The sequence below is a fragment of the Tasmannia lanceolata genome, unplaced genomic scaffold (genome assembly GCF_043159265.1).
Source record: "Tasmannia lanceolata isolate RefF3 unplaced genomic scaffold, GAP_Taslan_0.1 ptg000037l, whole genome shotgun sequence".
Classification (NCBI taxonomy): Eukaryota; Viridiplantae; Streptophyta; class Magnoliopsida; order Canellales; family Winteraceae; genus Tasmannia; species Tasmannia lanceolata.
In genome coordinates, this window is record NW_027518714.1 from 1584223 (window position 1) to 1598332 (window position 14110).

A 14110-nucleotide genomic window follows, 5' to 3' on the forward strand; every position below is an offset into this window, starting at 1 on the left:
CCTACCAAAAAGATGTCGAGTTGCGACGTCTCGACCCTAACTTTTCCGAATCGAGCCCAACTTTTTTTTGGCTCTACCCGAACTTTTCCCCACTCGACTCCAAGTCTTCGTACTTCTTCTTTATATCCTTTTTATGTTTTCCAGTGTTTCCAATTTTTCATGTGTCAACTCCTATCTCTTCCTTATTCTTCTTCTCCATTTTTTCTGGTGCTTTTTCTTTTTGCATCGATTCTTCTTTTTTCTTTTTCCACCTCTTTATTCATCTTTTCTATCACTCTCTTTTCCTCCTATTCTGAGTTGCAACGATGGTCATCGGTGGTGGTAGAGATGAAAATATAGAAAAAATTAGAGAAGAAAAGAATGCATTTGGACAAATAATGATACCGGCCATTTCATAAATAAAATACAAATTTTACATAGAATTACTTTAAAAAAAATAAAATATTAAAAGCCCAAATATGATATTGGAAACGCGGTAGTGTTTATTGAATTATGAAGCCCTGGTTTAGGTAAGCGTAGTGCTGGCTGATAGGTCATGACGGTCACAACATCTTCATTTTTCAGGTAAAATTAACAGCACATTTCGGAACTCTCTCTCTCTCTCTGCTATTCATGGGTTCTTAGAGACCGAGACCATGAACCACCCCGCACTCTATTTCTCCTTCTAAGACGCCTTTCTATTCCCAGCTATTCTTTCTGCTCTCGGCAAAGGCCTTCGTTGCAGAAAACCCTAAACCTTTCAGGTCTCTCTCTCTCTCTCTCTCTCTCTCTCTCTCTCTCTCTCTCTCTCTCTCTCTCACACACACACACACACACACACATGTCATATCCCTTTGTTTTCTATGGTTTTATGTTCTTTTCTTTTTCCCATTTTCCCATCGTTCAACCAGAGATTGCCCAAACGTGACTGTGATTAGATACCTGAGAAAAACCCTAATCTCGATTCTCTGCTGACTAGACAAACAGCTTCAGAAGTTCTGTTATGCAAGGACCTCTCTCTCTCTGTAAATCTGTAATAGAAATTAAAAACAGAAATATAAAAGAAGGATGCTCAATGTTAATATGGGTTTCCTAGACTTAATCTGAGTTCTTTTCTTCTTCTTCTTTTTTTTTTTTAAAATTTTTAGGTTTAAAGATACGAACAGTATGCTTATTGGAATCAATCAGTTAGGGTCAAAGGGAAGTTAATGCTAACATCCACCTTTTGAACGGCATCTGCTCAACTACATATAGGTATTGTTAGTATTGGTCGTTTAAAATTCAGCTGCTGAGTCAAATTATCCCTTTGGAAGAAGCCCAAAAGAACCAATTCAGGAAAAAAAAATGAAAAAACAATAGACACCAGAGAGAGAGAGAGGAGATTTTGGGCTCAATCGCACTTTTGGGCTTGTTTTCTCATCCTTTTTTTGGGACATTTTTATTTTTTGGGTTGTTCTTTTAATCCCTTTTTATAATAGCAATGCTCAGAGAATTGTGTTCTCCGAAAAGGGACTGCGACCTACACACTCTTGATCTAAATGTTTTGATGGATGCCCCCAGTCCCCATTTTTAATTTTATCCATTCTCACTGACACGCGCAACTATTTGTAATTGTAAGTTTGTTACAACTGATGAAAAATATTTATAATAGAGGAGGCACATCTATCATGACAACTGCTTCAGTATCGGTTTCATTCTGAAATTTTGAATAGTGACTAAATTTTCTTTTGGTGAGATATGATCTGTTATTGTTGTATTTATTTATTTTTCATCATTTTGTTGTTGTTGTTGTTGTTGTTGTTGTTATTATTAATATTTATGGTAGTTAAGCTTGGTTCCCTACCAACTCTTTTCAACTAATGATAAACCAGTACAAACATTCAGAGAGTTTCTCCCATATTGTCCTCTTAAGTGACACACTGGAGAGGTTGGATATTCAGAGGAAACAAAAGTAGAACTCCACACCTGTGCTATACTTAGATAAGCAATTGGCTGCATGATTTGCCTCTCTCTAGGAGAAAATCCTCTAATCCTCAAATAGAAATCTATCTTGTTCAGATTGATGTGGTTCTTCCATTAGCAATTGTTCTTTCTTTTAATAAATTGATATTAGAATAAGGAATCAGTTTTAAGTCCTAAATTTCCTTTAGTACTCCTTTTTTTTCAAATGCTAACTGAAGAGCCCATTCAATTGCTTCAAGTTCTAATAGAAATACTGATTATTATTGGCATTGATTTCATCCATGCTTCAACTTAAATTTCACACACACACACACACACACACGCATGCACGCACGCACATTTTCGATTGATATTTCGATGAGAACCTACGGGGCCCTTTTTTTGTAATGCCCCCCCCCCCCCCCCCCCCCCCCCACCCACCAGCCGTTTTATTTGCTTGGCTCGAGAGGCCTCCATTTCATTCTCAGTTTCCTTTGGTGAATAATCTCTCACACACACACACACACACACACACACACACAGTTTCTGATTTTTGTGGCAATTATCTTCTGAGCTAAAATCTTTGCGAAGATTACACGAACTAGGCTTCTGATCATTATCTATTATTTGGTGAATAATCCCGTATGCGGTGTGAATTGGGATTGAGTCAAGGAGTTTCGTTCCGGCTTCAACTTCCACGCATATCCTAGCGTAGTTTAACCTCGATGCTTCAGTTGTTTGTGTGTCTAGGTTCAGCGGCTTTTTTGTAACACTGGCTGGATTGCTCAGTCCTTTAGGAGTCCAAAACTCAAGGTGAAGACCTGGAAGACTAATGAACATGTACTTTGATACATGTTGAAATGATAGTGTATAATATGTGAAAAATGAGAAAGTTTTCATGATAATTTATAAAAGATTGAGATTTGGATTTGAGTAAATCGAAGATTGCAAATGTGTATGTATGAATAAATCCAAGATTGCAGATGTGTGTGGCTTACAATGGATGGAAAAATGTTACTTCGATTATCTAAGAAACAATGATGTGGTAGTAAAAAAAATGATTTATTTTTTCAAAAAGCCAGTGAAACCAACTACGTAATATTGTTTATGAGTAAATTGAGACATATCCATATTCAGGTTCTTGACCTTATTCTCCTCTGCACTACTAAAGAGCAGGTTATCATCAGCAAATTGAAAGTGAGAGCAAATTGAAAGTGAGAGATTTCCAGCTCATGTTCTCCCACTCTAAGGCCCTCGACGAGGCCACTCCTCCTAGCCTTATCAATAATTGCTCAAAGACTCAGCCACTATCTTGAAGAGGAAGGGGGACATAGGGTTAGGGTTTTCTTCCTATCCGTTTTCTTACTTTAGGGCAATAATTTTCTCCAGGTTTTTTCTCTCCCGTTTGTCTCTCTTTGTCCTGGATTTGTTTGGCTGGAAACATCTAAAGTTTATTTTTTGTTATTCTATTATTTCCTTTTTCACACAATTATGCTTTCTTCTTTTCATTTGGGAAGATTTTATGAAAATTCATTGGTTTTGCAATAAAAAAATTCAGTTTTTTTTTATTTCCAGCAGTTTTTCTTACTATTGTTTTACTAAAGGCAGTGATTGAAACCTTTTCCCTGCTCTCAGTTGATTTTCACTTGAAAGCATGTTGATATGATGAGCGGGCATTTGAAATTAGTTAGGTTCCTGCAGCATTTGATTAGGAACTTCATTTAGGGGCCGTTTGGATACGCGGATTTTAGAAACTTGGATTTCCTCAAAATCCTGGATGGGAGACGATAGAAGGAGACCAGCCGTCGTTTTCTAATTTCTCGCCCTTCTTTCCGTTAGCAAGAGAGTAGGAGATAACCTAGATTTCTTACTTAAAATCCAAGATTCTAAAAAGAAGCGAAGCGGACGGTCTCCTTCTTCTCTTGTCTCCCATCCATGATTTTGAGGAAAATCCAAGATTTTAAAATCTGCGTTTTGAAACGGCCCCTTAGTTTCTTCAACTAGGATTTTATATGAATTTTGTAAGAAGTTTGATTTCACATCATTATTCAAAAGTTTCAAAAGTTGAGAGATATTTAGCCTGTCTTAGCTTCTGCAGAAGCATATCTTTTCTCTTTACCCAAATCCTTATTCTTAGATACAAAAAATTCCAGGTATATTTCTTGTTGTCGTAACCATGGTTTAAAATTTCGATTTCAGTACCGGTTTCGGACTTCCGGAAAACCGAAATTTCGACCGAAATTCCGGACAGAAATTTTGAAATTCTGGACAGAAATTCCGAAATTTTGTAGCGTTTTTTTTTTTAAACAAAGAAGGCATTTTCTCGAAATTACCAAAATTTGGTAAATGACGAAATTTCTAATTTTGCCAGATACCGGTTTCGGTCCCCTCGGTCGAAATTTAAAACCATGGTCGTAACGACCTTGTTATGGAGGAAAGTCAAAGGGCTACACGCTTGGGAGTATTTTTTGCATTGGGTCCGAAATTTCGGATTTCGGTGGAAATTTAAAACCATGGTCGTAACGACCTTGTTATGGAGGAAAGTCAAAGGGCTACACGCTTGGGAGTATTTTTTGCATTGCCATGATCAAGATTTGAGATTAATCGTGTAACAAAATAGGTTATTTAGCAACCTTGTCTGTAATTTCATAAAAGCTGAATATTTAGAACTAGAAACTAGCAATGTGCTGAAATGGATCAAATTGGAAAACCATAATATGGAAGTCATTTTTCCTTTAAATGACTGAACTTCTTCCAAGTTATGTATGATAATTTGGTTATTTACTTGCCTGGATTGTGCTATTTTAGCAGCCCCAGTAGTGGCTTTTTAGTTCATTGTTTAGCTGAACTATGTCTATTAAATCTTATATTGTGTATTGATTTACAGTGTTTCACTTCTAATGCAGCTCTAAGAAGCAATTTAATCATCACCAGGTTTCCAGTGTCTTCCATGTTGCTGAGGCGAATTACAGTGTGCTTTCCTTCTATGAGACGATGCTTTAACAGTAGCAGTGGCAATGATCCGGCAATTGCGGAGCTCAATAAGGTAACCATGGTTCCATTTATGTTTTATATAAGCCTAATCACAAGGAAGAACACACTTTTTTATAAACTACTGAATTGTGCATCATTAAGTGGCTATTAATCTTTGTCATTTTCTTCGGGTCCTGATAATAACCAATTTAAGTAAATGCCGAGTCGCTGACTATTTCTATTTAGCATTATATAGCTACGCGTGCACATTCATTTAATGGTTGTGGTGGATCTCAAATTTGCAGAAGGAAATGAAAGAACATAATGTTTTATGCAACCATTCAAGGAAAGCATGCATTGTTTATACCACTTTCAAAACTTAAATGTTGCACATGTGAAGGGAGAGATTGAAGCAATTCATCTGGCATGTCCACTCACCTTCAACTAAGGGAAGTCGTCTCTTTCAAGAGAAATTTACCCAATATCAATCATGTTTGCATTACATCTCATAAGGAGTTTACCCGTTTCTGTCCCCATTGTACTTGGTTCATTTTTTTTACTTACTACTTAGTTCATTCTAACAGTATATCTTTTGTTGGTCAATGTACTTCTTCCTCACCATAAACCTCTTTTGAGATCATGGTTGGCGTCTTCGCATCAAATATCATCTTGGAAATCCTTGCCATACATGCCTGATTTCATGGTTGCAAAAGTCTTATCCCTCATCACAAAATCTTATTTTGCAGGAAATGGAGTCAATCTTTGGCGAACCTCCCTTTGGCGATGGACCCATTAACAACTCACCTGCTTCTCAAGAACCCCAGTTCATTCCTTTTGAATCAAGTAAAACTGAACACGGTCTGACGCATGTTGGTAGAAGCGACGATTTTAAATCAAGTGAAAGTGAACCAGGTCTGACCCATGTTGATAGCAGTGGGGAGGCCCGGATGGTGGACATCTCTGGCAAGGAAAATAGCAAGAGAGTTGCCACTGCCAGTTGCAGAGTTATTCTAGGCGAAAAAGCATTCCACTTGGTTGCGGCAAACCAGATAGCCAAAGGAGATGTACTGGATGTAGCAAAGATTGCAGGAATTTATGGAGCAAAGCAGACCAGCAACCTCATCCCTCTATGTCATAACATTAGTCTGACACACATTCGTGTTGATCTAACTCTGAACAAAAAGGATTTTAGTGTTGAAATTGAAGGGGAGGCTGCAACAACAGGGAAAACGGGCGTAGAGATGGAAGCAATGACCGCGGTGAGTGTTGCAGGTCTCACAGTGTATGACATGTGCAAGGCTGCTTCAAAGGACATTCAGATCACAGACATACATCTTGAGCACAAGAGTGGTGGTAAGAGTGGGGAGTGGTTTAGAAAACAGTAGAATGGTTGTGAAGGATTTCTTTCAATGATAGTTGCCAGAGAGGATGTGCAAAAGTTCTTTTTTGACCAGTAAATGGCGTGAGATGAGAATTGCGTGATGATGCATGTGGGAAGAGTGCAAAAGGGTTAGAGAAAGATTGTTTCGAGAAACATTGAGGTTTTGCATTGCCTGTGGAGACTGACTAGAACTCAGTTTAAGGGGGAAAACATAGCAGGTCTATTGGAAAAAAATGATCGACGGGCGGCGGTGCATATAGTGTTATCCAACTATTGGAATCCAGATGATACAAATGTTTGTTTTCACTGTCCTTTTGAAGGTATCAATGAACCAGGCCTGGGCTCACTTTTTGTTAAGAATGTAAATGGGCCCTTACCTGGCTGTGCTTGATTACAAGGTAAACATTTTTCAATCCAATCACCATATATGTGGTTGGCCCATCAACGTACTTATAAAAGGACCTGCCTTTCCAGCAACAAGAAAAGCCTCCGGGCCTGTTACAGGCCCACTTAGTGCATGACCAGGGGGATGGTATCTATATTGGACTGACCATCCTCAGTTCAGGAATTTTGTACTTTCTCCTAATTTGCAAGCTCATTTTGAGGCAGTATTTGAAGTCTTAGTGATGTAGGAGCGGGAGAGAAAGAAGAGAAAAGATGAGAAGAATAGAAGAAGAATAGGGGAATAAAAAGAGAGGAGAACTAGAAGTAGTAGAAGAAAAAAAATTAGAGGAGAGACTTCTCAATCAATCAATTAATCATCCAAAGCTTTAAAGATCCCTAATCCATGAGGCTTATTTATAAGCAATTGAAATAAAATTTCACGGAAAATAAATAAGCTCCCTAATTCTAAATACATGGAAAATAAAAGCCCTAAAGACTAAAAACAAGCAAATAAAATCCTAAAAACTAAATAACATGGAAATAAAAATCCTATAAATTCGAATGGGAAAATATATCACTTATTTGGCCTACAATCTGTATCATTTAGAAGCTGGAAAAAAAATTCATGGTTGCCAAACATGACCTTGGGGCTGGCAAAAGTACATGTGGGGATCACTAGTTCAATGATCGTTCATTTCTTGTTCCGAGATTTTATATGGTGTAAACCCTAAAAAATCTCGGAACAAGATGTTTGGGGCACAACTTATTTATGCTGTGGCCCATCAAATGGACGGTTTGGATCTTCCTATGGTGTAAGCCATACAGTACTTTTTGAAAAATACCAGACTATACTGGCCTATACGGTATAAAAACTCGTGTTGACCGCACCAAAATAAGTAGGGGTGCAACTTGGGTCTGGTCGGGTTGAGCTTTTGCTAAAAAAATGAATAGGAATCAACCCAAGCCTCACCCCATTTTAAGGTAAAAGCTCAACCCGAATTTAACCTGAGTTGCACCCCTAAAAGTAAGCCATGTCCCCAAAAATGTGCAATGGTCCACATTCAACTTCTATGAACTAGGGGTGCAACTTGGGTCAGGCTCAACCCGAACCCGACGGGTTCAACCCGATTTTGGCCCAGGTTGGGTTGTTATTTTCTTGGGTTGGGAAAAGCCAACCCGATTTAATTTCGGGTTGGGTTAGGGTTGAAGCCTTGGCAACCCGACGCCCTTATCAATCTATCATCCAGGTGGCTGCCTTCTCTTTCGGAGCTTTCCGGATCCAACCACCGTGGCGTAGATGAAGAACAAGCTACACGACCTCTATCATGTAGTTTTTTCAAGTTTTTCTAGGATTCCCGAACTCGACCTGAACTCAACCGGATTTGGAGGCGGGTTGGGTTAGGGTTGACATCCTCAACCCGAGGCTCGGGTTGGGTTAGGGTTGGCCTCAACCCGACCCGAGTTGCACCCAGTACGAACGGATGGTTAGAAACGTTTTTCTGGTTATGTCATCCATTGATTGACTGCACCTAGATGAAAGATTAGGATTATGTTAACATATTGTAATTGGGCAATGTCATTTATCTTTTTTTCCAATATGACCATGGCACCTTTTTTGAGATGATATTTCTTTGCAATTTTGATCTGAATTTTTTGCCCTTTTATTTGCGTTTCTATTATAATCTTATCTAAAATTCTAAATAATCTTTGGAAACTGTTTCTTCCCCTTTCTTGTAACTTTTTTTACCCTTTTAAGCAGAAAAATCCATTTGTAACCTGTGAATATCCTCTTATTTCTTGTTGTGAAAAAGGTGGCGGTCCAATTGAGTCCCGTGCTTGGAAGGGCACACTAACTCATTGTTCTTCTGAAGCAGCTTCAGAAGGGCGAATTATTCGTGATTTTGGATTTTCAAAATCATGTATTTTGCATGTTTTAGTGTTTTGAAAAATGTTTTATCAAAAGCGTTTGGGAAAAAAAAAATATTTTCTTGGAAAGATTTGCTTTTACAAAAGGATGTAGAAGTGTAGTTGAAAAGATAGTCGCGTACCGGATGAGAGAAAGGAAAGAGAATGGCTTATAAAGCACTACACTTTTCTAGTACTTGTTTGATTGCACATTGGGTTGAACCCATGGTTAGACCCGCGGGACGGTGCAACGCACCATTCGCACACGCGGACACGCGCGGCGTGGGCAATGGGCTATAGGGCGTTTTTTTAGGCGCACTTTGCACTACGGTTGGTTTGGCTTCGGTTCACACTGAAAAGACACCAGGTGGTCTACAAAATATGCAGAATTCAGTCATTTCATAACAGGAAAACGAATTGGCAATTCTGACAGACTTTACACTCTCTTCTACACTCCTACAAAATTCCCAAGTATTTCTACATACTGTTTTTCTTTTGTTTACTGTTCTAGATACTGTTTTTCTGCAGAAACAGAATTTAGAAATTTCTCTAAGGCTTGAAATTTCGGAAGGGCATTTCGGGTTTGATTCCGCTAGTGCTACGCGTCATCAAACATTAGTAGGGCTTCCCTACTAGGCTTCATTGTATCTTGGAGGCAATTCGTGGATCCCCTTTGCAACTACTAGTGGGGGCGAATCTTGTCTTAAGGAAAGTGATATCACGCCTTGAAGCAACAAGTTTCTGTTTTCTATCAACAACAGTACCCTCAACATTTTTTTTCCAACAATCTTAAGACAAGATTTTCTACTGTTGTTTCAATGGCATTTTATTCGGTTCGTCAAATGACCCAAGACTTTGTCAAACTCGAACGTTTCGACAAAGGAAATTTCAAGCGCTGGCAGAAGAAGTTGCACTTCATTTTGACATCACTCAAAGTGGTCCAGGTTCTCACTACTCTAAAGCCGGCAGCAAATGAAAATGAAACTTTTGCGGAGGCTCGTGCAAGGATGAAGTGGGAACAGGATGACTACATTTGCAAAGGGCACATCCTAAATGCTATGTCAGATACACTATTTGACGTATATCAAGGCATGGGATCAGCAAGTGAAATCTGGAATGCACTTGAAGCCAAATACTTGGCGGAAGATGCCAGTAGCAAGAAATTCACTGTGAGTCAATTTTTAAATTTTAAAATGGTAGATGATAAGTCTGTTATTGATCAATTACATGAAATACAACATGTAATTAGTCAAATTCATTTGCAAGGCATCCTTCTTGATGATTCCTTCATTGTCCTTTCAATTATTGACAAACTTCCACCAACTTGGAAAGACTTTAGAAAAAGTCTAAAACACAAGAAAGAGGAAATGTCTATTGAAGACTTGGCTCAATGCCTCAGGATTGAGGAAGAGTCAAGAATCAGAGACAAGAAAGAAAATGAAACTGTATCCTCTAAGATCCATTTGGTGAAAAATGTCAAGAATTCGAACCAACAAGGAAAAGGCAATTGGAAAAGAAACAAACACCCTGAAAAGAAGACTAATAAGAATAAGAAAATAAAGGGTGCTTGTTTCAACTGTGGCAAACCAGGCCATTACAAGAGTGAGTGCCGACTTCTTAAGGATAAGAAGTAGGGTGCACCAACAGACAAAGAAAAGTTTGTCACCATGATTTCAGAGGCAAATATGCTTGAAGATGGCAATGATTGGTGGATTGACTCTGGTGAGACGATGCATGTCTGTAAAGACAGGAACCTATTTTCAACTTATGAAACAGTTGAAGATGGAAGCGTGTTATACATGGGAAATTCGCCGACAGCAGAAGTCAAAGGGAAGAGCAAGGTGGAACTTGAGTTCACATCCTGCAAGCGACTCACTCTAATCGATGTCTACCATGTACCAGAAGTTAGAAAGAACTTAGTGTCTAGAAGCATTCTCAACAAGAATGGCTTCAAACTTGTATTTGAATCTGACAAGTTCATTCTTTCTAAGGGGGGTACTTTTGTTGGGAAGGGATATATGTATGAAGGGATGTTCAAACTTAATATCAATAAAGTGAATGTCTTTGCTTATGTTTTGGATTCTTCTTTATCTTTATGGCATAATCGTTTAGGACATGTAAATACTAGGAAAATGAATGATATGGTTAAGTTAACCTTAATTCCTAAATATGAAAATGACTTAGTAGATAGATGTAAAACATGCATGCAAACTAAGATAATCACTAAGTCATTCTCTAAAGTAGATAGAACTTCTAACTTGTTAGATTTAATACATAGTCATGTATGTGACATACATAGTGTTCTCACAAAGGGAGGTAAAAAGTACTTTGTTACATTTATTGATGATTATTCTAAGTACTGTTATGTTTATCTATTTAGTCATAAAGATGAGGTTTTAGAAAAATTTAAGATTTATAAAACTGAAGTCGAAAACCAATGTATAACAAGCATTAAATGTCTCAGATCAGATAGAGGTGGTGAATATCACTTTCCTCATTTCTGTGAATCAGTAGGCATAATCCATGAAACTTCTGCCCCTTATACACCACAACAAAATGGTGTAGCAGAAAGAAAGAATATGACACTTACTGAAATGATTAATGCTATGCTTGTTAATTCTAGTTTAAATAAGAGTTTTTGGGGTGAAGCCTTACTTACAGCTTGTCACATTTTGAATAGGGTACCAAGTAAGAAATCTAATATAACCCCTTATGAATTGTGGAAGAAAAGGAAACCAAACTTAAGTTACCTTAAAGTTTGGGATTGTAGATCTATAGTTAAAGTCCCTAAACCTAAGTTAAGGAAATTAGGTGAAAGGGGTATTGAGTGTATCTTTTTGGGATATGCTAGTCACAGTAAGGCCTATAGGTTCTTAGTTATAGAACCTAATGATTTCATAGATGTGAATACCATAATTGAGTCTAGAGATGCCATTTTCTATGAAAATAGGTTCACTTCAATTCCTAAAGAAATTGAACCTACAACTTGTGTAGATCATCCTTTAGAATCACAAACAGAAGTTGGTGAACCTAGTGTACAACCTAGTAAAATAAGAAGAAGTTCAAGAGATAGAAGGGATAGGAGTTTTGGCCCTGACTTTGTAACCTACCTGGTAGAAGGGACAAGAAAAAAACTCCAAAGTTCTGTCTTGTTAAACTTAAGCATAGAAAGTGACCCTCAAACCTATGGAGAAGCCATAAACTCACAAGATGCTGCTTTTTGGAAAGAAGCAATTAATGACGAAATGGATTCTATCATGGGTAATAAAACTTGGATTTTGGTTGATCTACCACCTGGGTCTAAACCTATATGATGTAAATGGATCTTCAAGAAGAAGATCAAAGTAGATGGGACTATAGAAAAGTTTAAGGCAAGGTTAGTTGCCAAAGGGTTTACTCAAAAACCCGGTATTGATTACTTTGACACATATGCACCAGTTGCTAGGATATCTACCATTAGAGTGTTGATTGCCCTTGCTTCCATATACAAACTTCACATTCACCAGATGGATGTTAAAACCGCATTCTTAAATGGTGAACTTGATGAAGAAGTGTATATGGAACAACCTGAGGGATTTATTCTGTCAGGCCAAGAGCATAAAGTATGTAAGCTTATCAAATCTTTGTATGGGCTTAAGCAAGCTCCTAAACAATGGCATGAAAAATTTGATAAAGTCTTAATGTCAAATGGTTATAAGATACATGAGTCAGATAAATGTATATACAGTAAATTTAAGGGTGGCAAATGTGTTGTTATTTGTTTATATGTTGATGACATGTTAATTTTTAGTACCGATATTGAAAGCATTCAAAGTACTAAATCATTTCTTTCTCAAAACTTTGATATGAAAGATATGGGTGAAGCTGATGTGATTTTGGGTATTAGAATCATAAGACAGGATAATGATCTTATTCTAACACAATCACATTATATTGAGAAAGTTCTCAAAAAGTTTAATCATTTTGAATGTTCACCCATTTCAACACCTTTTGACCCAAATATAAAGTTGTATCGTAATACTGGCAGGACTATTTCTCAACTAGGGTATGCTAGTGTAATTGGTAGTCTTATGTATGCTATGACTTGTACTAGGCCAGACATAGCATTTGCTGTAGGTAAACTTAGTAGGTTTACCAGTAATCCTAGTTTTTCTCATTGGAATGCAGTCTATAGAGTTTTAAAATATTTAAAGAAAACTATAGACTATGGTTTATGTTATAGTGGATATCCAACTGTAATAGAATGATACACTAATGCTAGTTGGATAACTGAGCGTATAGACCATTTATCAACCAGTGGGTGAATTTTCACCCTTGGTGAGGGAGCAGTCTCCTGGGCCTCTAAGAAACAGACATGCATAACAACTTCAACTATGGAAGTAGAGTTTATAGCTCTGACAGCATGCTGTAAAGAGGCGGAATGGCTTCAGAATTTGTTATTGGAAATTCTGTTATGGTCTAAACCAATGCCATCGATTTATGTCCATTGTGATAGTCAGGCCACACTATCAAGGGCATATAATCATGTTTATAATGGTAAGTCCAGACATATAGGACTTAGACATAGTACTATAAGAGAGTTACTTACTAATGGAGTAGTAACTATTGATTTTGTGAGATCGAGCCAAAACTTGGCTGATCCATTCACTAAAGCTCTTGCAAGAGATCTGGTGTGTAAAACATCATTAGGGATGGGGTTAAAGCCATTAACCAATAGTCACCAATGATGGAACCTCAACTCAACACTTGAATAAACATCAAGTCTTGAGTTCAATGAGTCCAAATACATCATATGGACTGATTGCAAGCACTATAATCTGTATTATTTGCCATCCCAAGGTAAAGCGCTTGGTACCTGTAATGTTTAAAAGGAGAAGGCTGAGTATTTAAACTCTTAATAGGCTTATAACATAGTGTTGGAGTGTTTTAGTTACAGGGTGTGAGACCCGATCCCGCGAGAGGGGTGGGGCGCGAGCCGCCACGCCTCTCTCTTGGTCTCTCGTACCCACGCGATTGGCGTGTGCATTTTTATTATTGATTTTAATTCCTCTTTTATGTGAACTTGGGATCACTAAGGCAACCCGAATTCCACACAAAAGAGACTGACAGAGTCGCCACCTAGATGTGGGATCTAGGACCCTTGATTAACCAGAAATCTAGACTCGCTACCTGGTTACAAGAATGAAAGGTATGGGGATTTATCCACCACATGCACCATTCCTGCCCGATAATCGGTCTTCGATTCCAAAAGCTAACTCTTTTAAATTTATTTTAAATGGCTCATTTAACTCTCTTTTAACGTGCGAACTATGTGACATGCATCCTATGATCTAATTTCAATGTAGATCCTAAATGTGTATCTTGATTTCTTAATTTGTTTGAGTTCAATCTAAGTGAAAGTTCTCCTAAAATTCTAATTTCAGGAAAATCCTAAGTGATTTGATTAAGCATTTACAAGAAAATTAATATACAAAACACCACAATTTGTTGTAGTGCCGACTCGCGGTTGGTATGCCATCAGACATCCAAGCTGCCTACGTACCCAAG

General features: G+C 37.8%; 1 protein-coding gene across 5 annotated transcripts; it reads left to right on the forward strand.

Moving 5' to 3' along the window:
* Positions 1–480: 480 nt before the first annotated feature.
* CNX3 (cofactor of nitrate reductase and xanthine dehydrogenase 3) lies at positions 481–6703 on the forward strand. Of its 5 annotated transcripts, none has more exons than XM_077373486.1 (3): positions 481–564; positions 4827–4966; positions 5640–6703. In XM_077373486.1, exons 2-3 carry the CDS (start codon positions 4871–4873, stop codon positions 6276–6278), a joined length of 735 nt encoding a protein of 244 aa, XP_077229601.1. In that variant the 5' UTR covers positions 481–564; positions 4827–4870; the 3' UTR covers positions 6279–6703. The 5 variants fall into 5 exon arrangements, with proteins under 5 accessions (XP_077229601.1, XP_077229600.1, XP_077229602.1 ...); XM_077373485.1 differs by lacking the exon at positions 481–564 and adding an exon at positions 571–743; XM_077373487.1 differs by lacking the exon at positions 481–564 and adding an exon at positions 1136–1233.
* Positions 6704–14110: the final 7407 nt, after the last annotated feature.